Below are 25,232 nucleotides of genomic sequence, written 5' to 3' on the forward strand. Positions count from 1 at the left end.
ACGCCCAAAGCAAGAAATATAATTGAATACTGCACGTTAAATCTTGGTTTTACTCTATACGTCACTACATTTTACATTTTGGACATCTTGTTTATAGATTCTGCTTTTTTGACACTTGTATGAAATTGGAATTATTGCTTTTGAATTCCCTGTATACAAGAAAACAGTTTTAAACAGTTGTCCGCCCTCCGATCATCCTTACACTCGCATGTGTGCGGCGCTTGGAAAAAGTGTTTGGCGACCCCTGTATTATGCATGTGTGTATGTTGTTACCGTACTTCAACGTATATTTGCCTAGTTTTGTTAATGAACAGAAGTCTTAATTTTGGCATTGTCTTGCATTGTTCTCCTTAGTATTGCTATTGTGTCATCGCTGCTTCAACAGCGTGTATTCTTTGGTTAGGGGAGACCGGAGATACCTCGGACACGGGGATACCTCGGACACGGGGATACCTCGGACCAGGTATTTTACGTCACAGTTACGTATTGTTAAGACACTTTTACAGCAGCTTTACGTCTCCATCAAACGTTAACAGGAACTTTGGAATTAAATCATGTCTGCTTAAAAAGTTATAATCGAAAAAGTCAATTTATCAGTGAAACCAAGTTTTTCAATATGTATGTGGAAGGTTATATATCTGTCACAGTTAATCAAAATGCAGTAATTTTGGGTTGATTGCATAATCAAATATGTATTCTTGGATAGGCCAATGATGATGTTGTGTAACCTTTAAAAATACGGCCATAGTTTAAGAATTTCTATGTCGTCACGTGGTCGGGGATACTTCGGACATCATGGCAAAAAATCGCGAGAAGGCAAAAATTTTTGAGTTTTATGAAAAATTATCGGTCATAGTAGAGAATAAACAGAGGCTGGATGAAATGATTGAATTTTGGCAGTAAGAAAAAGTCCCAAAGATAAAAAATCGTTTGTTGACTCTAAAATCTATGATATCCGTGCTGCCGTTAAACGTACACGATTTACCCAAAGCATGAACGTGTGGAAGGGTCGAAACGATAAGTGGCCACGCCCCGATTCCTGAAAGCTTGAATGATATTTTATGCGCTAATGTCCCAATGCTGTGATTGCGCCAAGTTTGATGTCAGTTATTTGTTAAATAAACAAAAAAAATGTCTGTTAAAACTTGCTGTCCGATATATCCCCAGTCACGTCCGATGTTACCCCGGTACCGGGGTGACTTCGGACATTTGAGACCTGTTTAAAAAATGGGCTGAATAAACATTTTTAGTGAGCTAAAACGAACGAAAAACTTTTTGTTTTTTGAGTAATGCTTTACTACTTACAACAAAATAAAATTTAAGAATGAGGTTCACAATTGAATAAAAAAATATGAGCAATTTTCCCAAAACCGTCCGAGCTATCCCCGGTCTCCCCTACATCACGAACAAAAATTTGTTTCATTACTAGTGTTTGCAAGCTATTTTGCAAGGAAAGGTGTATGGGGCTAATTGGCAATTGAGTAACCTTGGCAAAAGGCGGTTTATAAACGCGTTGGAAGACATAGCATAACCAAGGCGTATATAACGTTACTTTGACATATTTTCAATACTTTTCGCCTCGTGCTTGTTTTGGATAATAAGTTGCAGGTGGTTTGGGTCGATCACATAGCGACACATAGCTCCACATAGTTACATATAGTCACACATAGCTCCACATAGTTGCACATAGCTTCACATAGCTTCACATAGCTCCACATAGCTTCACATAGCTCCACATAGCTTCACATAGTTGCACACAGCTCCACATAGTTGCACATAGCTCCACATAGTTGCCCATAGCTCCACATGGTTGCACATAGCTTCACATAGTTGCACATAGCGACACATAGCGACACATAGCGACACATAGCGACACATAGTTGCACATAGCTCCACATAGTTGCACATAGCTCCACATAGCTCCACATAGCTTCACATAGTTGCACATAGCTTCATAAAGTTGCACATAGCGACCCATAGCTTCACATAGTTGCACATAGCGATACATAGTTGCACATAGCTCAACATAGTTGCACATAGCTCCACATAGCTTCACATAGTTGCACATAGCTCCACATAGCGACACATAGTTGCACATAGTTCCACATAGTTGCACATAGCTCCACATAGTTACACATAGCTTCACATAGTTGCACATAGCTCCACATAGCGACGCATAGTTGCACATAGCTCCACTTGCACATAGCTCCACATAGTTGCACATAGCTTCACATAGTTGCACATAGCTCCACATAGAGACACATAGTTGCACAAAGCTCCACTTGCACATAGCTCCACTTGCACATAGCTCCACATAGTTGCACATAGCGATACATAGTTCCACAAAGTTACACATAGCTCCACCTAGTTGCACGAGCACGTTTTAGAAGCACCCCATATTTCATGCCTGGTTTTAAATAAGGGTAACCCCCTAGTTCCAACGTGATGTCATGGACCAGAGACTAGACTCACAGTTTTCGCAAAGTAAAAGAAGAGTACAATGTACATTCATGTGTAACAGGTTGTTATTTAGGGAAACTTGTGTGCCAGCTTTGGGAAAGCAGAAACCATGGAAAAATTGTAAGTTATATACTGTTTTACTTTTTATTCATTAATTTATTTGACTTAATTTTGACCTTAAATTTTAGACAAATATCACAATTTTTTTGTAGATTTTTCTTGTTTTTGCTGTGGATTTTGTTCACTCTTTATTGTAATTTAAACAAGTTTACATAACTTGTAGCCTATGTTTATATCAATATTATATATACAACTCGAACAGACCTTCAACTTTTGTGGAAGGCTTCAATGACAAAAATGCTATGCTTAAATTGGAATATCAGCAGCTCGGTAAAACTGATTTGGTTGTTCCAAAGATGTCATTTGGTAAGAAAGTTTTAAGAATGTACTACATATCACCAATATGTACCTGGAAGCATAAGTTTATTTTTCAGAATTATGTATATACCCAAGTTAGACATAAATTTGTTGTGTTTTTGTGTGGTTTAGGGTTTTCAAAATTTGCAAACTATTTGTTGTTGTAATTTAATAACAGAAACATTATATTTGTTGTTGCTCTGAACCATGATTGAAAATAATGACTAATTTTTGAAAGTTTATGGACAATCCTTAAAAAAAAATTCCTTATACATTAACATACAAAAAATGTCAGTTTGTCCGCGCAATCGCCTCCACACAAATCAAAAACTTTCTAATATGGCTCTGAAATACTGATACTTTGTGTTTATATTTTGCTCAGAAATTGTAGTTATAGATCTTCAACGTGAGCATTTAAATTTCATCAAACATTTTCTATCTTTTCGGCCATATACTTTTTTTTTTATTAATATGCCTATCTATTTTTTACCTGGTGAATTGTGATTTCCCTGCAAATAATTATGTAAAGGTTTCAATGTAAAAAAACTTAAATCCCACAGAAGGCAAAAATGAAGGAATTTATTTGTTAATATCAACATTGTATCCAACTAACTTGCTGTCGTTGGGCTGGCAATGATACTTTTATATTTTTGGGGGAAGAATGGAATTCACAAAACTTAACCGCAAATGGTTTTAAAAGAAGCATTGCCCTAAGCATGGATTTTTCACAAAGTTTTATGAAGCACACACAGCTGTGAACACTTCCTGTTTGTTGAGAAATTTTACACCAACCTCCGTTCGGGCAACGATTTCCAGAAAAGTTTCAAACAATAGTTTTAAATTAATATTAAGCACGCATCAGTTTTCAAGTCATTTTCAATTCTCAGAAAAACCTATAGTATATCAGAACTACTATATTTGAGTTAAATTGGATGAAATCAAATCACTATTTGATGTGCATGCAAGTTACTATGCACATGCAATGAACAATAAATGTGATACATGAAATGGCACGGACACCGATAAAAATAATGCGGAAATTGATGTAATGATAGTTTGTATTACTGTGCAATTTGCACAGCATAGATCTTTAAGCTTGTTTTTAATTCTTCTGCAGGTTGTTCAGCTTTGGGGAGTGTCTTTCGTGCTACCGATGATCAGGAATCGGTAAAAGTTACTGAAACAGCAATTAAACAAGGCTTGAACATGGTTGACACTGCTCCTTGGTATGGTCATGGAAAAAGTGAAAGAGTTCTGGGAAAAGTACGTGATTTTTTTTTAAAGTTACCATGGTTGTCTATATTAAAAGAACTTATGCCAATGCACATGTACAAATTGTATCTATCCATATGTTTTTTAATTGTTAAATAAATAAATGAATATCAAAACCTCCATCCCTTCTTGTGTAAAAGGAACACTTTACCTGTTATCTTATCCGGATCCAAAATTTTAATTATATATATATATGCATTTTTGGCAGGTTTTGCCTAATCTGCCAAGAAAATCATTTTACATCAACACAAAAGTAGGAAGATATGAGAAAGAGTTTGACAAAATGTTTGACTTTCGAGCAGAACGAGTTATTCGCTCAGTGGATGAAAGTTTGGCTCGTCTTGGCCTTGATTACATTGACATCATACAGGTTTTACTCTTGTAACAATATCCTATTAGCATTAAAACAGCAACTCATGTATGTTTTTGAAATAATAATTTGTTGCCTGAACTAAATGCAGAAAATCTTTGCTTGTATTTGCTTCTAAACTTCAGTTTCATTGCATGAAAACAAGCACCCCCTTGTTTTACTTTTTATCACACAAATAGCGCTCCTTCCGCTCCCCATATTTACTCCACTTTACTCTATTATACATCAGCTATATGGGTTATATATATTGTTTGTCCTGAAAATTTATAAAGATGTTATTTATGTTCCTTAATACAGAAAGTTTTCAACAAAAATAGGCAAACCATTGCTTCCTTTACAAAAATGATTTATTTGTTATCTTGAAGCAATAAATATCAAATTACCCTGTGAAAAACTTGCTGCATTTTGTTCTTTTCAAAAATAAAGTATGTTTATTCGTGAGCACAACCAGTAACCAGCAATTACATATGGGCTTTAAAGCAAACTTTTAATCTAAAAAGAACATTTACTTGCATCAATATCATTTTTTTGTCTAAAAGTAATTTCTTTAAGATTCAATTTCTTTAACTTGCCGTGTCAGTCTCTGGTCTATGCCTATAAGGCTTGCTGGTGCACTGTTTTTGTAAGAGACTGACTGCTAAATAACTTTATTATAGCACGAGCTTTCGCGAGCTTTATCTCGCTTCTTCAGGTGCAGTAATTCTTTAAGATTGTAAGATTTAATTGTTGTAAGATTAAGTTTGTTAAATATTTTACTTGTTGTTAAGATTCATGACATGGAATTTGCTCCAAGTCCTGACATCATTATTAATGAAACTCTTCCAGCTTTGCAGAAAGTAAAGGAATCTGGGAAAGCAAGATATATTGGCATTACAGGGTATCCTTTAGAAAACTTCAGGTATTTATGTGATTAATGAAGTGTATTTATCACCCTGATGATAGCATAAGATTTTGCTGAAACGTCCAAAATAAATAAAACATGTCAATGTTTTCTGCAATATGACCGGCTGTATCTTTTTCCTCCGAAATTGTAAAAAAATAGAAAACATTAACCTGGTACTTTTGCAGGACTGTTTTCCCATGACCCCATAAATCACAATAACCACAGAACTGGTCATAAACCTGTTTATTGGGTGCATGTGCATCATAAATAAAGTGTGCCCATAAAAACTCGCACTGGTTTTATGACCTGTGACTGTGTTGCATTATTTATGGTAATCATTTCGCTACATCCAAAAAACTTTCTGACAAGTTTTCAAGGATTTTTTTACTTATCATTTACTACCATTGTGTACAAAATTGTTGGTTTGGTTGTCTTTCACTGTTAACACTATTAAATCAACCTAATATCTTTTCTCAGAACTGTAATCGAAAGATCAAATGTGAATATTGATACAGTATTAACATATTGTCATGGTTCAATGAATGACAATTCACTTCAAGATTTTATTCCTTTTCTCGAGGTCAGATATATATTTTAATGCATTATTTAACTCACAGTTTAATTTAAAAGTTTAAATTTCGGCCAACCTTGTAAAGGTAACAATTGTTTCTATAGAGATAATGTCTTAGGTAAGTGTTCCAGAAGAGGTTACTTAACAAATTAACCTGATGCTCTTAGACTAAAAAGTAAAAGTTATTTGCTTCACATAGTTTAACCAAATATGTAGTTAAATTTTGGAGTATAATAAACTAAATTAACTTTCTTGTGAAGCAAATGGAGTAAAGTTATTGTAACCTGTTAAAATAAATATGATAAAAGAATGTTTTTCAAGCATATTAAAAAAGCTTGTTTTTTTAGTCTCGTGACATTGGTGTAATAAATGCCTCCTTGTTGTCAATGGGACTTCTTACAAACAGAGGACCCAGTGATTGGCATCCTGCAGGAGATCACATCAGAAAAACTTGCCAAGAAGCTGCATCCTATTCTCAGGTACATTGAGAGTTTGCCATAGATTTCTAAATAAACTTGCAAATTTTTTTTTTTTATCAACATAAATAAATTTCTGAAACACAAGCAAAATTTCCTTGATTGAAATTATCCAAAACCTTAATTGTCATTTTTAAATGTCACGTAACGAATATAAGTTTTTTAGAGCAAAGGAGTTGATATTTCCAAGATTGCTACAGATTTTGCCTTGAAGCAACCTGGTATTCATACAACTCTTATCAGCACAGCAAGGTACATGTAAAAAATCACATTTTTTTGAGTGATATTAAGCCATATTTGTTGTTAATGTTGTTCAAAATTTCTGTATAGCTCTAATTCATGAGTTGAATTTTAAAATTTTTGCTATATAAAGTGTTTTTGAGCTTGTTGTTGCACTTCAAAACTTTCTGACTGGAAATTTAAAATATGTTTGTTTTAACACCCCAAGTTTGGTGAACTTGGAGAAAAATCTGCAAGTACTGAGAGATGGAATAACAGAAAAGGAACAACATGTTAGTAATGAATTAATGCAAAGGTAACCAACAAGAAAAGTTTTATACACAGTACAAGAGTATTTCTTAATTTCTTGCAATTACGAAGGATTTTTTATGCTGAATTATCTTGAATAAATCTAACTTAGCATTAAAGGTTACTGTCCTGCTTTTAAAAGAAGGTGTCAAGACAATAACCTTTAATGCGGAAGTCTGGTATCGTAGATGTAAGTTAGTTTTTATCTCATTCGAACTGGTTAGGAACATAAAAGTGACATGTAGTTGATTAAAATAATTTTGCAATTTGCTTCATATTTTGTCAAGGTATTTTAAACCACTGAACAATGCACATTGGGGTGGTGTTGAAGTATCGAAATACAAAGAAGCTCTCCAGGAAAAACAAAAATAACTTTTACGCCAACTGAGTGTAATTGAAATAAATTTCTATGTTTGCAACTTTGTTTGTTCTAATCAGCTTGCCAAATTTTGTAAGCAACATTTTTGATTTTTCATCATATCTTGAAAAAGTTGGTGCAATACTAAAATAAACCACATAATGTTATATGTAACGTTTGTTTTACTTAAATGTTGAGCAATGTAAAGTCCTAGTGTTGTATGATATGCACAGTGTCATGTATTTTTGCTGCAAATGAAATTTCCATTGCGTTGTATTAAATCCCTCTGAATTGGTGTTAAAATGTACTAACGTACTAACATGTGGCATATAAAATTGTGTGCCACTTAACAACAATATTTGTAACAAGCATTATCTTGGTACATTAACAATAATATTTAATTGTTTCATTGTCTGGTAAATTTCTTTGTAGTAGTGACACATAATCATCAGGAAGAATTTTGTGTTGAAGTGTTCTTTCTGTACGTACATACATCTCCATTTGTTGCAATAGACCGATTGCCTCCTGTTACCGCTGTATGCAAAGCTTACCTAATTGTTTTTCCATTTTGCTGAGATGCAATAAATGACATTTTGGTTTGATTACGTATGATATTGTATTTTAATGGATGCAAAAATTATGTGTATCTGGCTCTAATAATCATTTAGTCCAGTGTTTCTTAACCAGCTGAATACCCCAATTTCAGTAATTGGGCCATGTGTCCCTTCTTTGAGCTGGAATATTGTGACAGTCGCTATACCCTCGTCCAGTTCTAACCAAAAATAGCTTCCTGTTCTTGGAAAACTTTTCACACAAGTTTCAATATTTATGCAGAGTCCGTTCTCTTATGCACAGCCCTAAAAATGTTAGAACTCTTAACTATTGCTCCTTGCACGACCTCCAGCAAAAACTATTGCATCCTTAGGACCCATATTGGTATTTCTATTGAAATAAGTTTCGTCGTCGGGAAATGCCCTCATGTATTCTGTCCTCTGAGAGACGTCACAAAGCAATCAGTGATGCATAGAGGTCAATTTTTCGGTTGAGTGAGTGCACATGTGTGTGCTGTAACTCGGGCTAATTTGAGCTAGTTTGTGGCAGTTTTAGTGGGGTTTTGGGCGCTTTAAATCAGGTAGCTGATTGCTCGGTGCCGGGTATTGTAGTAAACCGAACTAAATAGACAGTTATTTAAATCTTTTAAAATTGGTTGCCGGATCTGTGCATTATTGGGGCATTTGATCTCCACCGACTGGACATTATTAAAGGTGAAAGAGTAACAAACATGCGATTGGATTTTGCAGAAAAATGAATCAATGAAGTCTAAATTTTTTTGTGGTTTTATGCAAGCCCCAATCTCTCGTCTTTGGAAAACAAGCGTAACAGTCGCCAGGTGCATTATTGCAGAGGGCCTTGAATATAGGATTTCTCTGGTTTAATTGCCATATGTAGGTCCAGTGTCAAAACGGTTAACTATAATAACAATCCATAACTTGAACAAAAAGAAGTGCATGCCCAACTTAGTGAAATACGAGTGAACACACATGAAACCAATAATTGTTTGAGTGCAAAATACTAACTAAATTTGCTTCAGATCTTCGCAGCAGTGGGATGACTTTGCTTTGTCAATACGTTATTTCTCTGCTTTTTGTCTTTCGATTAAGTTTTTACTCATTGCGGAGATGATTGGAACTTAAATTTGTTACTTTATGGCGCTTTAATACAATTTTTAAAAATCATTTGCCTTGTCACCTTCTATATCAGTGGTACCCAACCAGTGGATCCCGACCCATTGGTGAGTCGCGAAGCTATTTCAAGTGGGTCGCGAAGCATTTATCAATGTTACAGTTTTCTATTAGATCACGAAATTATTGCATTATAATTGTTTTTTATTCGTTTAGTCACATCTCATTGTATGGGTCGCACAATAAAACTTGCATTAAAAGTGGGTCGCGAACTGAAAAAGGTTGAGAAGCACTGTTGTATATCAATGCCGTCTGTTACGCTGCCCTTGGCAGTGCGGGTGGGCGTGACTCCTGCGCCCGGACAGTGTAACAGGGGGGTTTTCTACAATAGTCGTAACGCGCAACCCTCTTCCAAGAAAACTAACAAATCCGCTTTATTCTGACGGAGCTGCGGTTTCTACATAAACAGTTGTAGAATTAGCGACCAAAAACAAACACACAGAAATAAGCAAATTCTGCTTACCGAATTATTATAGCACCAGAGTCACAAATTTCGGGAGGTTTCAGATCAACCAGTCAGCGGAAAACAATGGCACTTAAATTATCTTTATGCAATAGGCTATTCAAATAGAAAATACATTTACAATAGGTCAGCAGCACTGGTAGACAATAACAAGTCAACAGCAGTGGCAGGCAGCAGTGTTCCACTAAGACAAATGTTCGTGTGACGCAACAACGGCACATTGAGATGACGTCAAACAATCACAACATAGAAAACACACACACAGCATACTAGTGGCGATGTAACACTCCCCCCCAAAATGTGGGAATAACATGAAACATTTTTACAAACACATCGCCAATATCGTGCGCACCGCGGCAAAAAATCAGTGTACGAAGGTATCTTCAGAAGACCGAGCAGTTACCCGGAGTTCATCTAGCAAACCGAGCTGACATCGCTCGGAAAGGTTGAGGAGGTCTCATCAGAATCAACGATGCGACACAGTTTTGTGATAGGGCGCCGAAAGACACCGCTGCTCGTCCGAACGAGCACAATGCGAACTTTTCCATTTTCATCGGGGTACGTCTCAATGATTCGACCGATCGCCCATTTTGAACGGCACTCAGATTCGCACACAAGTAGGACGACATCATTTTTCTTAAAGTTGCGATGAGAATCATGCCACTTGGGACGAGCAGTGATAACCGGCAGGTATTCTCTCATGAACCTCTTCCAGAAATGGTCAGCGAGAAACTGCACCTGACGCCAACGCCGTCTTGTATAGCAATCCTTTTTCTCTGCAATCGTCGGAGGCAGGTTGGGCGATCCTCTCATCAGCAGGAGATGATTCGGGGTCAGCGGTTCTTCGTCCCTATGATCAAATGTCACCGGGACAAGGGGTCTTGAGTTGATTATGGATTCAGCTTCCACAAACAAGGTCTCCAAGACTTCATCAGACATCACCTGGGAACCAGCAAGCGAGGACATGATCCGACGAACAGAACGAATCATACGTTCCCAAACGCCACCCATGTGGCTTGCAGCAGGAGGGTTGAATGACCACGACGTCTGTTTCTGAAGCAGAAATTCAGAGATTTGAAGCTGGTTCCATGCTTGCAACGACTCTCTCAGTATTTTCTCGGCACCAACAAAATTTGTGCCATTGTCGCTGAAGATATGCTTTGGTGCTCCGCGTCTCCCAATGAAACGACGAAGGGCAGCTATAAACGAATCAGTAGACAGACTGTGGGCAACCTCCAGATGAACAGCACGGATTGTAAGGCAGGTGAATATGCAACCGTAACGTTTCACTTCGCTGCGACCCTGCTTCACCAGAAAAGGACCGAAATAGTCAATTCCGACATTGGAGAACGGAGGTTCAGCGATTCCCAAGCGAGCCGACGGCAGATCGGCCATCATCTGCCGACCCGGTTGAGCATTGCGGCGTCGACAAGACAGACATTTTCCAAGCACGCGCCGTACGGCAACACCGCCCTTGATGATCCAGTAGTCTTGTCGAACTGAAGTCCAGGTGTGTCCCATCCCGGAGTGTCCAACTCTTTCATGATGGGCCAGGATTAATAGGTCAGTCAAATGCGAAGAATGGGGCATGATTGCAGGATGTCTCGCGTTGAAACTTATCGGCGCTTTGTCTAAACGTCCACCAACACGGAGCACTTGATCAACCAGAACAGGGTTTAACTTGTACACAGAACGACTGCAGTCAGTCTTTTTCAGTCGAGAATTTCCACTTAATGCAGAGAGAAGTAAAGCAAAACTTTTCCGCTGCTCGTACTTGACAAGTTCCAACTCGGCGATCTTCAACTCAGACAAGCCAATGTCAGTTGACGGGACAACTGATAATTTCCTTCGATGTATCAAAAACATCTTAAATCTCATCCACCAGGCCACGGCTTTCTTTAATCGGTGTAGGCACGAGTAACGTTCAATGATTCGATCCATGGGGTGCTTCGGCTGATGTACGTTAACAGTACAGGAGGCTGCAGCCTTCCCCATCGGATTAAATTCCTCAGGAATATCGGCAGCATTTGGCGGTTGCGACGGCCAGTTGGTTTCTGGCTCCAGGAGAAACATTGGGCCTTTTAACCAGCGACTCGAATTGACAAGGGCATCAGCGGGTAGACCTCTTGAGGCATCATCTGCGGGATTTAATTTTGTAGGAACGTGTTTCCAATTCGTAATGTCGGTCAGTCGCTCAATCTCTGCCAGGCGATTGGCGACAAAAACTGGAAACCGTTTGGTTGCATTTCGAATGCTTAACAGAACAGCAGTGGAATCACTCCAGAAAACTGAACTTTCAATGGGCAAGTCTAGTTCCTTTCTCATGAGGCGATCCAACCTCGCAGCGAGCACAGCAGCGGTGAGCTCCAGTCGAGGGATCGTCTTCGTGTTCAACGGGGCAAGTCGGGATTTTCCAATCAGAAAAGAACACATCACTGTCCTGTGATCGTCTTCGATGCGAAGATATGACACGGCGCCATACGCATACTTAGATGCGTCAGCGAAATGATGCAGTTGATACTTCAATGGAGGTTTCAGTTCCGAAGACCTGAAGCAACGTGGAACGACAACATTGCTTAAGTGAGGCAACTCAGCAAGCCACCTCTTCCAGTTATCGGATATCAATTCCGGAATGCCGTCATCCCAATTCAGTTCCATTCTGCACAAGTCCTGCAGCAATAACTTGGCCCTTAGAATCACGGGAGATACGAAACCCAGAGGGTCGTAAAGTGAACTGACAACTGAAAGGATTCCTCTACGTGTGTGCGGCCTGCTCGGCGGTTTGACTTTGAACCGAAATGCGTCCTCCGCAACAGACCAATGAACACCAAGGACTCTCTGTTGCGTAGCATCATCGAGGCAACGCGATTTCACAACCTTTGCTCGATCGTTTTCGGGAACCGACTCCAAAACGCGCTGTTCGTTAGAGAGCCACTTTGTCAAGCGAAATCCTCCTCTGGCTAGCAGGTCTTTCAAACGAAGACGAACAGCGATAGCAGTTTCTATATCCTTGACGGATGCGAGGCAGTCGTCCACATAAAAATTGCGCCGCAAAACGGATTCAACCTGTGGATCAAAGTTTTTACCGAATAAATCTGCGGTCTGCCTCAGACAGAAGGTGGCGCAACTCGGAGAGGACGTTGCACCAAATAAGTGCACTTTCATCCGGTGAGGCGTCGGTGTACAGGTCAGATCTCCACCGGGCCACCAGAGAAATCGAAGTGCATCGCGATCACGGGGTTCCACCCGGACCTGGTGGAACATTGCCTCGATGTCGGCAATCAAGGCAACCGGCTGACAGCGAAAACGGGTTAGCACGCCAACCAAACTGTTTACAAAATCAGGACCTTGCATCAGTGCGTCGTTCAGTGAGACGCTTCTGCTTCGGGCAGCACAATCAAAGACCACACGAAGCTTGTCAGGCTTGTGTGGGTTAAATACTGGGTGGTGAGGCAGGTACCAGATGCGATTGTCTGTCACGACCTTGTTGTCGGGAATTTCTTCGGCGTATCCTTTGGATATGTACGTTTGCACCGTGTCTACATATCCCTTTCGCAGAACATCGTTGTTAGACAATCGTCTTTTCAAACCGACCAGCCGCTTTTCCGCCATCTGGCGGCTGGGTGGCAACTTTTCGATTCCAGGTCTCCAGGGTAATGGGAGCTCAAAATGTCCATCTTGGTGCTTCACCGATGCCTTCATCATGTCATAAACAATTCGATCTTCCCTGGATGTGGGCATGTCGAATACTGATGTCCCGTCGCCAAAGTCGCTCTTCCACAAACACTCTATCTCCCGTTGGAACATGACTTGTGCAACCTTTAAAAAACGGACATGTGCTTGGCTCCTTGCAGACGAACCAAGTGCGGGACCAAAGAGTGACCAGCCAAGAGATGTCTTTACAGCACAAGGGGTCCCCTGCGGTCCAGAACGTGTACACTGTACGTGGAAGGCTGCGGGGTTATCGGCTCCGATCAGTATCGTCACAGTTCCCCCTTCCAGGCGACGCAGGGGCAACTCCTTGAGGTGATTGAACTCCGCAAGCTTCTTCGCATCAGGGATCCTATTCGGCGACACGGGAATTTTGTCGATGGACAGCACTTCCGGCAACAACAACGGCTCTCCGTCATCAAGCGGCATGACGGTGAAGGACACAGTGGAGCCTTGGTACACTCGCGATTGATCTGTCAGAGTGCTCAGACAAATCTTTCGATCCTTGGATTGCAGACCAAGTTTATCAATCAGACCTTGTTCGCAAAATGTAGACGTAGAACCTTGATCAAGAAAAGCGTACGTATTTACCTCGATGTCGTTGTGTCTGACCTTTACGGGAACGACGTTGAGGTAGACTCCGCAGTTGTCCGTTGTAGCTTCCATTATCGTTGCCGATTGTTCTACCGGCGGTGGCTTCGGGGCAGGGTTCTCTGTAATCTTGCCGGGTCGCCTCTTCTGAAAGGCGCCATGCAACTTTGTGTGGTGAAAAGTGCCAGTGCAACCTTCTACCGAGCATGGCTTGCGAATCGTGCATTTCCCGCAACGATGACCTGAACAAAGGCATTTAAAACACAATCCATTTGTGACAACAAACCCGCGTCTATCCTGGGGAGACATTCCGTCGAATTTCGGGCACTTGGACAGGTCGTGAGGCTTGTTACAGCACGCACATGAAACGGGAGTAGGTGGGTTTTGACTTCGAGGCTGACTGGATGTCGACGACGAGACGTTGTACGCAGCAGCACGAGGACCCTTCTTTACCGAAACAGGGACGGGGTTTTCGCGCACGCTTTCGTAGACTGCTTCGACACCGAACAACGAATTGGCGATACGCGATCGCTCCACGACAAAGTTTGTAAAGGCAAGATATCCAGCTTGGGATCCAGTCTCGTCGAGCACTTGAACGGAACGTTCGATCCACTTCTCTTGAAGCCGGAACGGCAGTTTTCGAATTAGCTGTCTTAACGTATCCAAGGAGTTCAAGCTCGCGTACTCCTCAATGTCTTCGAGTGAGCTGCGACACTTTTCTAAAAGGTCAGAAAATTCCATCAGGTCTTTTGGTCGACCTTGCTTGACTGGCGGAAATTGTTTGAGCCGACGTTCACATGCGTTGGCAATAATATGGGGTTGTCCGTAATCGTATTCAAGTCGGGAACGGGCTTTCGAGTATCCTGAGATCTTATCCTTGCTGTAGATCTCAAGTTTAGCAGCAATGAAGTCTTCGCAGAATTGCAACAAACAAACTAGCCGTGAATCTTGGGACTTCGTTCGGCTATGAACATGGGACTCAATAGCACGAACAAATGACCAGTAGTTCAACGGATCACCATCAAACTTTCTGACCGCGGGCTGAGGCAAAACGATTCGCTGTTGTATGAAGTCCTCTTCTGGGACGTATCTACGCGACGGAGAGACAACATCCTGTATGTTCGACGGAAAGGGATCATGACCTTGATATGACTTAGCAACGGGTGCGCTGACAGATTGCGGGAAAAACGGCTTCGTATCCACGCAAGTTGGGTGTGACCGTGGCACGACAGGGACAGCAGGTTGGTACGCATTTACCGGCGCAATATTTAACTCAGGTCGAAGCCCCCCGACAGAGGAACTTGTCACGGGAGGGTGTCTTGGGTCACACAGCAGGGGATCTCCAGCAATGGATTCTTCCTCCCACGCACGTACTTCAGCCTCGGCTATCTCAACCTCATCGTCGACCTGTTTTCTTCTTCGTTCAGCATCAAGTTCTGCTTTACGCCTTGCAAGGTCAGCATCAAGTTCTGCTCGACGCCTTGCAAGGTCAGCATCAAGTTCTGCTTGACGCCTTGCAAGTTCAGAATCTTCATTGACTTGACGCTGTGACACCCGAGCCAATTGAAGTTTAACACGAGCGGCTATTCTTTGACGGGTAATCGAGGAGGTGGAGGAAACAGAGCTATGTACGTCAACATGTGAACTCGACGATCGGCTTGATATAGTCTTCCGACGCCCAGTTGACTTCTTGGCGTTGGCAAACCACTCCGCAACACGAGAATCGAGTTCACGTTTTGCGCGCTGGCAATCCTGTCTTGCTAGAGCTAATTCTTCGCTGTTTTCAGCAAGCGGCGCATAGGCATCAATCAGGTCGGAAAAACACTTCTCCAACTGTGGCAGGTATTCTTTAACAAGCACAGCGTTGTCAATTTTCAGCATTAACTCTTCAACACGCAGACAAGATTGTTGCCATGCGTGCGCGCAGCTTGATACTAGCAAAACCGCCGGGTCCTCGACTGTGGAAGACGAAGACGGTGAAGCAGAATCACACATTTCAAATTGTAATAAATCCCAATGGTAATAAATCCAAACAGTTCGAAACGGACTGAGATTAAATCCAATAATTCAAAACGGGCTGAGAATAAATCCAATAATTCAAAACGGGCTGAGAATAAATCCAAATAATTCGATGGCTGAGAATAAATCCAATAATTCGAAACGATGTTACGCTGCCCTTGGCAGTGCGGGTGGGCGTGACTCCTGCGCCCGGACAGTGTAACAGGGGGGTTTTCTACAATAGTCGTAACGCGCAACCCTCTTCCAAGAAAACTAACAAATCCGCTTTATTCTGACGGAGCTGCGGTTTCTACATAAACAGTTGTAGAATTAGCGACCAAAAACAAACACACAGAAATAAGCAAATTCTGCTTACCGAATTATTATAGCACCAGAGTCACAAATTTCGGGAGGTTTCAGATCAACCAGTCAGCGGAAAACAATGGCACTTAAATTATCTTTATGCAATAGGCTATTCAAATAGAAAATACATTTACAATAGGTCAGCAGCACTGGTAGACAATAACAAGTCAACAGCAGTGGCAGGCAGCAGTGTTCCACTAAGACAAATGTTCGTGTGACGCAACAACGGCACATTGAGATGACGTCAAACAATCACAACATAGAAAACACACACACAGCATACTAGTGGCGATGTAACACCGTCCAAACTTTAAATACCTGCCTACCGAGAAAATACTCATGAAAATTAATGCTTTTTCAAAACAGACGAGAGTTTTTACCATGTGTTTTATTTGAAGGTGCAATTTAGGTTCCGTTATAATTACCTGATGACCCGAGCGAACACGCGAGGGGCGTGGGTGGCGAGAAAAGTGCAGAAATGCTTTTTGCTATTGCGAAATTCCATTCCTCGGGTTTGTTGATACAGATAAAAACAAGCCGAAAGATCGAAATATATCCAGAAAAATGATATTTATTATTTACGGTGTCTTATTTTTATTGGTTGTGGGTCTACACTTTAAAGAGTGTTGTTTAGAATAGACAACAAATAATTCCATATAATGATTGTGGCCATGCATACTTAAACATAGGAGTCAAATCTATTACATACCTTCGTAACGGTTTGTGGTTGCGGAAACTAGATTGGTTCGAAGATATAGAAAAGACGCCGGAACAAAATGTCAAGGAGAGAGTAACAACGACGATCCGACAATTCCAATTGTCTTCTCTTCGAAAACCACATTAACCTCAAAAGTATTAGGGCGCAGAGTTGACAAATCCTGTACCACTTAAAAATCCCACACAGTTGCCGTGAACAATCTAGGCTACTTATTGATAACGTATTAAACACGCATAAGATATGGATTACAAATCTTTTGCAATAAAAAAAAAATTTATTGTTTATTAACTTTTGAATTCTGAGGTTAAATGGTGCAACTAAAGTTACGTCAATTAAACCACCTGGAAAAAGCTTTTGCGTTCCATTCTGAGGGACGAATCCAGGAACGGGAATGGGGCGCTCCCCCCTAGAATATGATATATAACTCAAAAAAAGGTCTCAGTGGCAGAAAAACGTGTTGTCTAAGATTGATTTTCGTGCATCACTACAGCGTGCTTTTTTGCCTGGCGTACGCATGGACTCTCGTTTAACGACGAATATCATCACAAAGAGTTCTGGATATTACCTGGCTTCAATGGTAAAAGTTATGTCGCGTACCATCAGTTAGGTATTACTGCTCCAAAAAGGCACAGATGGACTGTAACAACAGATGATACTGGTTCATTTATTCCTTCGAGGTGAAGTTATTCAAGTTATTCACCTTTTATCTAAAAAAAAACCGTCCTGACTTTGAAAAAAATAACAGAATCCAAACAGACGGCACTTTTAAGATTTCAAGAATTCCCGTTACATAATGCAATAAGCATAAACGTAGTTCATAGAGATCAGTGATTGAGCTATGTTCAAGCGACAAATTCCACGCGACACGCGGCGTAGTTTGTGCAACAAGGCAAGAAGTTCAGCAAAATCACTTGTGTGATTAATGTTTGCACTATGAATTTGTAATTATTTATGTATGTAATCATAATAGTATGGCAATAACGTCTTTGGCTTCTACCACTTACTGTGTTGATTTGAAGAAGAACGAACATGAGGACATGTTATGTGTAATTAACAATAGAAAGTGTATGTTTTATCAAAAAGACTTTATACTTTAACTGCCTCTTTGCATTGACGTGCGTCATGAACTTTTTTGGTTATGGTTCGATTGAAGATGTGGAAATTTTACTGGATGGTGTCGAAAAAAGGTAAATGACTGATACTAAATATTCTTTCAGGTAAAATTTTGAATGTTACAATTATACGTAATAGAGTGTTCAGTTAAAAAAAAAAATATTATGTGCCAAATTAAAAGATTTGTAATTCATGCAAAGCTTCTCTTCGGCTGATATTGATTGTATAAAAATAGTTAGAATCAGCCAATGTTTTTTGTATAGATATATTAAAGTGGGTAATAGCTCACTTTTTTTAAATATTTTGTTTTAAATAAGTCCTTCTTAAAAGGTTGTTAGTATTTTATGGATCCCTCATTTGTACACAATAAAACTGCATTGTTTTGGATAATTGTTTTGTTTGTAGAAAAAAAGTTGAACACAGAGTTTCTGAAACAAAGACATCAGAGTTGAGTGTATATTATGACGGGGAAACTGTATCAGGAGCAGTCAGCGTATCTCTGAAATCTGGAACCAGGATCGATCATAAGGGTATTAGAATCGAGTTGATTGGTCAGATTGGTAAGAGACAACATTGGTTGTTATTTTTTGCAACTGTAAGAATGCTCAGTATATATCCTAAATAATGAATATAGTATATTATATTTATATATTTTTGTTTAGAAATTTTGTATGATCGAACAAATCTGCATGACTTCACCACTCTTACAAAGCAACTTGCGAGTCCTGGTGTTTTAAACCAGAGCAAAGTGTTTTCCTTTCAATTTCCTCATGTAGAAAAACCATTTGAATCGTATTTTGGAAGCAACGTTAGGTTAAGGTACGTTTGACTGAATGAAAACATGGTGATTAGAGTGCACATACATAATCCTGCCATAAATCCTAATAAATCCATGTAATTGTGGACATATATTCACCCACACCCATTGATGCCGGCATTGCCCCTGTGGTTTTACGGCCTAGGGGCCGCCCCAGTAATTTTTATGCTTTAACATATCACTTTTAAATTTATCGGCTACATTTCTTGATGTCGTCGCAGCAAAAGCACCTATCAACAAAGAGTCATGAATTTAATTTATTAGATAAACATTAACGCATTTATATACAATTGTCAATTGTCTGGTTTTCACTAAAACAGTTTTGATTCTTACAAGACAGTTTTTATTGGTTAGCAACTACAAATACTAGTTGACAGATATCGAGCTCCTTAAGTCTAGAACTATGCAATGGCTAAACGACCATCAGCAAGCAAAAATTGATTCTTTTTTGTTCCCATGAACAAAAAAAAGTAAATGAACAGAAGAAATAAATACCTCAACCCTTAAGTGAGTTCGTTGTCAGAAACCTCTGCCTCAGGTGAAAGCAATAGGAAACGACATCTTCTACTAAAAGGTACACAAAAGAAAATTTCAAGTTGGATAGTTGGATAGACGATCATTCTTGGATATTATACGATGATACCACAGGTCTTGCGACATGTTCTTTTTGTAAATGGGCATTTCAGTCTGGCAAGGTTTGCCCCAAAACAAAAATCGTGTAAACCCTTTCTCCGTATTTTATGACTCGCTTTTATCATTCCATCCAATGCATGTTGCCATTCAAAGTAAAGACATGACGATTGGAAAATGCAACACATGGTTGGGACTTTGTTGACATTCTGTCAGCTGATGCAGCATCCACAGAAAACGCCGAAGCATTTTTATCAACACAAAGCGGGATGCTGTAGTAAACTTTATTAGAGGTTCCCCAAAACAGCTTGCCATATTTGACAATTTCACGCTTGACATTGAGGAAGTTAAGTTAACTTTGCGTCCTCTCTGTCCAACTCGTTGAGCCTTGCCTTTTTTGGGGGAAAACTATGAAAACATGACAATGAGGAAGTTAAGTTAACCTTGTGTTTTTGGCAAACTACGAAAACATATTTGATTAGCTGCACGAAGTGTCTTAGAATACAGACACCGAGACAGATAGTTTGACCAGAAACAAAGCAAGATCCTATTTGTTGTCACTGGAAACTTTTTCCACGTATTTCATGATTCGCTTATTTCAATGCTTGTTTTTATCGTTTCATTCAGTACATGTTGCCATTCAAAGTAAAGACATTTCGATTAAAAAATGCAAGACATTGTTGGGTAACTTGGTTGACATTCTGTCAACTGATGCAGATTAAGAAACCAATTTTCCAAAAAAATCATGGCCGATTGACCAACATCTTCATTTCTCACCTGTTACGACACTCAGTGTGAGCAATTTGAGAAAATTATGCAAAAGGTACTAAGCGGAAAAACCACGGGCGCCATCAGAGAAACAATTGCAACACAATTTCCTGACATTAATGCAGATAATCTCATGAACGAGATTTCCCCATTTAGCGCCTACAACCAACATAAAGGGTACTTTTGCGAATTATTCGGAACACCGCAAAATTTTTACCTACACTGTCCTGCACGTCATGCGAGGCTGAAGTACCGTTCGGTGGTTGACGATCTGGACAAAACAAAGCTAATTGACGACTTTATTTCTGCCAACGTTGTCAGAAAAAAACCTTTTCACATGAATAGTGTGTTTTCCTATGTGATTGCTGTAAAAACTTAAGCCTGTTGCAATTTTTTTTATTATTGTAGCTTTGTTACATTTTTGTTTATTTAATCAAAACAATGTTTGTGTTGTTGGTGTCATTTAGGTATATTTTAAAAGTCACTGTTGGAAGACGCCTCACGGACTTCACCAAAGAGCTGGAGTTTATTGTTCACACGCTGAGTACTTACCCAGATGGCAATAACAGCATTAAAATGGAAGTGGGAATTGAGGATTGCTTGCATATAGAGTTTGAATACAACAAACAAAAGTGAGCAAATTAAAAAAATTAGCAAAAAAAGTTAAATGTGGAAACTATAAAATGTAATATGTTTTTTAAGCAAAGTAAGTCTAAGTTGGAAAAGTAAATCTTTTCTTTGAAAAAGATTTTAATTCCTAATTCATTTTTGAATACATTTGTAGATATCACCTCAAAGATGCCATTATTGGCAAAATATACTTCCTTCTTGTGAGGGTAAAGATTAAGCATATGGAGGTTCATATCATTAAAAGAGAGTCCACAGGAACTGGTCCCAATGTCTACCATGAAGACGACACTATTGCAAAGTTTGAAATCATGGATGGTGCACCAGTCAAAGGTGACCACCTGTAAATGTAAAATATTCATTTTTCTGAAAACTATTTGTTTTTCGTGGTTTGGTATTTATTATAATTTCCCTTTCGTGATTTTATTCCTTTTTTAGGCGAATCAATCCCGATTCGTTTGTTTCTTGCTGGTTATGACCTGACACCTTCAATGCGAGAAGTAAACAAGAAGTTTTCTGTCCGATATTACCTTAACCTTGTGTTAATTGATGAAGAAGATCGAAGATATTTTAAGCAACAGGTGCTTTAATTGATTTAAAATGGATTGTTATTTATTTTTGTCTGATTATCGGACAATTCCAAACATTTACATGAAAAAAATTTTGACAAAGCTTTGCATCTTTAGCTATATATACTATGCAGATTTATGTATGATTGTTGGTGGAGCATAATCAGTTCTACAAAACTTATATTTTTATATAATCAGACAAAATAAGGTTTAAGAGATTAGAACAGTCATGGACAAGCTGCAACCCATGGGCTAAACCTTGCCCATTGTGTCTTTAAATTTATGCAAATTTCATAAACATAAAATAACATCACTCAGATTTGTTTTGACATTTTTTGCTTTTTAGCAACAGCGTTTAAACATTAATTAGTGTAAATAGGTTAATTTATAAAGTGTAGTGTAACTCATATTGAATAGAAAGTTTGTAACTACAAACAAGAAACTTAAAAGTTTGTGCACAGTGGTAGGGAAGTGTGTGTTTAGTTGGCTGATGTAGATACTAGCTTGCAAGCTGTGGCAGTTTGGCATGATTTCAGTAGCCATGAAAGCTCGAACTATGGTTCTTTTGGGCTTACTAAGTCGTATGCAAAACAGTTCACGCATCCTAAGGGAAGGGTAAATTTTCGTATTGTGTGTTATGCTTCAGGTTTTTTTTGTTATTCAAATGAACAAAACCAATGTTTTATGTGTGTTTAATACAATACAATTACTTCAAACTTTAGGAGGTGATTTTGTGGAGAAAAGCAGACTTGCCTCACCGACAAGGATCCAAATCTCTTGAAGAATCCACACAACGATTTGAGAAATAACAATGCTAGACCCAGTGATTAAACTTATCTCTCAAATGTTGCAACTGATTCTTGCAGCGCGGGGATAGGAGCTTGAAGTAATAAAACCTAAAATGTGCAAATATTGTTTACGCAAAAGTGTGATTTATGTTTGATTATTGTTGCCACGTCGACTATATTACAGTTCAGCGTTTGCTGTTGTTTAAGGCAGACGGCCAAAATTGTCTTCTTGTAGGCTGCCATCTATATAAATTAATCATAAAACTAGTTTTGGCATTTTTACCCAATTATGACTACCAACCATTGTCTGGCATCTTATAAAAGTTCCAATAATATGTTTCGGTGTTAAGAAGTTTTTTATGTTCTTAAATTTTGTTATGACAATAATATCTTTTACTTCATATGAATCTCGAAAATACTAGGATTTAAATGTATGAAACAAATAACTGTATTAGATGTAACAAGATAATTTGGCTGTGAAATTTTAAGATGATTCTTTTTCAGTCTTGGTAAAGACACAGTTCGGCTATTTCAAACTTAAGCAATCATCACTAAAACCATGGCTTTACATGCAATCATCTGCTCTTAGAAATCTGTTACTTGATATTTATTTGTTTCGATGAGGAAACAAGTGTCATCATCTGTAAACTTCCATTTTGTGTGTCCCCAAGCTAAATCACAAAAATATTCTAGTTAATAATGTATTCAATCAGCATTTATTTCACATTACATTTCCCTGTCACCTTTTTCACCTACAAAATAACAGGAATAAGGTTTCCAACAGTTTGATTTCCATGCAGAAATTAATAACAAGAGTTCAGACTTGTGGTGTTGTTTTATTTTAAACTTTCTCTTTTTTAGTTGCATGTTGAAACACTGCTGTTTAGTGAAGTTGATTTTTGTCATGAATTTAATGCAACATTAAATCAGTCATGGAATACTATTTTTACTGGGACATATAAAAAGTCTGTGTCAGATGTTCAAATAATTTTATTATCAATCTGTCTGTAAGGATTTGTTAACAATGTTATTGTTGCGACAGTGACAACATATTCATGGATCACTACAAATTACAAAATATTACATGTGAAAAACCAGAACTAACCAAAATCCTCCTTTCTTAAACATTTCTAAAAGTTTACAGACATCAAAAAACTATTGGCTGTAATCACTACTAAGTAATTTGTGCTGAACGTAGTGCTGTTGTTGTGTACCATATTGCTCACGTATAGACATCCTGGTAATGTTTCAACATCACGCAAGGGTGTTGCAGTGCAAGTTGTTTTGCAATTTGGATCCTGCATTTGATTGCTTGTTATAATGTTGTGATTGTGTGTTTGAAATGCTATTTCACAGTTCATTAAAACATCTATGTATATCAGTGTTTTGCTACCATTCTTTCAAAGAAGCTTGTAAAAGATCACAATAGACATTATTTTTTGTACAAAAGAGAAAGCAAGCACAAAATATTTTATAAGTAGACTAGTTTTTCGTGTACAAATATATGGACTCAAATAAGCAATTTTGGACATACAGTTGTATTACACTACTTTCCAAAATGCAGATTTGGCCTCAAGTGTCCGACAACACGAAGCCACATGATTAAGTTGCCGTGGTAACGAATGTTTAATCAACCTTATGCTAAGTTAAAAAGCTTTTTGTCCGAATTTTTCGACCTTGCGTGGTAAAAACACATGGAATAATTTTTCAGAAAAGAGAAACTACTTGGTTCAAGTGGTGTTTTTATACACAAAAATCACAAATACATTACACAACACGTGACGTCATGTCCTTGGTTTTCGTTTTATTTTCTTTCTCTTGGGCTTTGGTGGAAATATAAAACGGCACAAATCTTTCCGCGTAATCAGTAAACGAAGCGTACAATGACACCACGTTTATTGTGACGTTGAAACCAGAAATCAGGGGCAAGAAGGACATTGACATGTCCATGGGCCTCACGAAAACCGTCACCAAAAATCCAATGTCGCTGACCACACATACAGCCGTGGATACAACCAACCGCAATACAGTTTCCTGTATCTTAACTTTGCTGCCAGTAGCTTTGTTACGCTTTAAATGTGTTATTAGTGGACGAATCACCAAACCAAGAAGTACAATTTGTAATACAGTGTCCAGGATAGTGATTCCGGGGAGAATTATTCGCCTGGCAAGAGATATGGACGTCTTTACACTTTTGCAACCTACCGGAGTGCTGATAATTCGTTCATTGGTAAGAATAAGTGCCACTTGTACTATTGGAATAATAACTATGCCACCCAGCGTCACAAAACTCAAAACTGTTTCGATTTTTGAAGCAATAACTTGACTTTTTCGGCTCCTGAGAAAACAGTGCTGTCGAATCCAAAGCACGAAGTACACAAATGACATGTTGAACTTCAAAAGGATACGTATTAACACACTATAGATCAAGCATAGCCAGTCAGTCAGGATTGTGGAGTAAATGTCGATTAAAAACCAGCATGATTGGAAAAGGAGCGTCCATGAGGCAATGGTGCAAAGGCGGTTGGTCCATTTTAGACTGGATTGGCCGTGATCTACCTGATACCACAACGATGCCGTAGCGAGGTAGGCGCTCAGGATAATTGATACAATTACCATAATCTCCTCTGATGGTCTGGATCTATAAGGCGTGAAGTTGGTAAAACTTGCGGTTGTGTTGCTGATTGAGTTTTCAAAGGAAAGGGCTTGAGTAGATACTGCTATGCTGGAATCTGTGCTTCCTTCCTGCACATATCCCGAGAATGAATAACTTTCCGTAACCATCACTTCCGTAATTTTTCTTACTTGCCAATTGAATGCAGATTTTAAAAATAAAGGTATGTTGAGCTTCGGACCTGACCTTTATAGATTGTATTAAATAGCTTACGTAATTTTTTCAATCATTGACTTAGCCTGTATATATCTATAAGTATATCAATAAAGTTTTCCTATGTAACAGCACGGCAACATTGTCATCTATTTTTGTGAGTTTCCTCTTG

The 25,232-nt window shown here is 38.9% G+C and overlaps 3 protein-coding genes across 3 annotated transcripts; 2 read left to right on the plus strand and 1 right to left on the minus strand.

Annotated features, from left to right (window-relative positions):
- The first annotated feature begins 2,442 nt into the window (after positions 1 to 2,442).
- LOC145905517 (uncharacterized) lies at positions 2,443 to 7,904 on the plus strand. Its single transcript, XM_082992743.1, has 10 exons — positions 2,443 to 2,580; positions 2,783 to 2,886; positions 3,995 to 4,140; positions 4,358 to 4,519; positions 5,287 to 5,417; positions 5,880 to 5,982; positions 6,321 to 6,452; positions 6,616 to 6,701; positions 6,898 to 6,984; positions 7,265 to 7,904. Exons 1-10 carry the CDS (start codon positions 2,570 to 2,572, stop codon positions 7,347 to 7,349), a joined length of 1,047 nt encoding a protein of 348 aa, XP_082848869.1. The 5' UTR covers positions 2,443 to 2,569; the 3' UTR covers positions 7,350 to 7,904.
- Positions 7,905 to 9,954: 2,050 nt separating this feature from the next.
- On the minus strand, positions 9,955 to 15,837 carry LOC145907136 (uncharacterized). Its single transcript, XM_082994570.1, has one exon. It carries the CDS (start codon positions 15,835 to 15,837, stop codon positions 9,955 to 9,957), a length of 5,883 nt encoding a protein of 1,960 aa, XP_082850696.1.
- A 2,106-nt stretch (positions 15,838 to 17,943) lies between these two features.
- Positions 17,944 to 23,608, plus strand: LOC145907470 (vacuolar protein sorting-associated protein 26B-like). The gene is made up of 7 exons (XM_082994873.1): positions 17,944 to 18,108; positions 18,440 to 18,594; positions 18,697 to 18,853; positions 20,717 to 20,881; positions 21,034 to 21,209; positions 21,315 to 21,457; positions 22,168 to 23,608. The coding sequence occupies exons 1-7, from the start codon at positions 18,044 to 18,046 to the stop codon at positions 22,252 to 22,254; spliced, it is 948 nt and encodes a 315-aa protein (XP_082850999.1). The 5' UTR covers positions 17,944 to 18,043; the 3' UTR covers positions 22,255 to 23,608.
- Positions 23,609 to 25,232: the final 1,624 nt, after the last annotated feature.

The sequence above is a fragment of the Ascidia mentula genome, chromosome 6 (genome assembly GCF_947561715.1).
Source record: "Ascidia mentula chromosome 6, kaAscMent1.1, whole genome shotgun sequence".
NCBI lineage: Eukaryota > Metazoa > Chordata > Ascidiacea > Phlebobranchia > Ascidiidae > Ascidia > Ascidia mentula.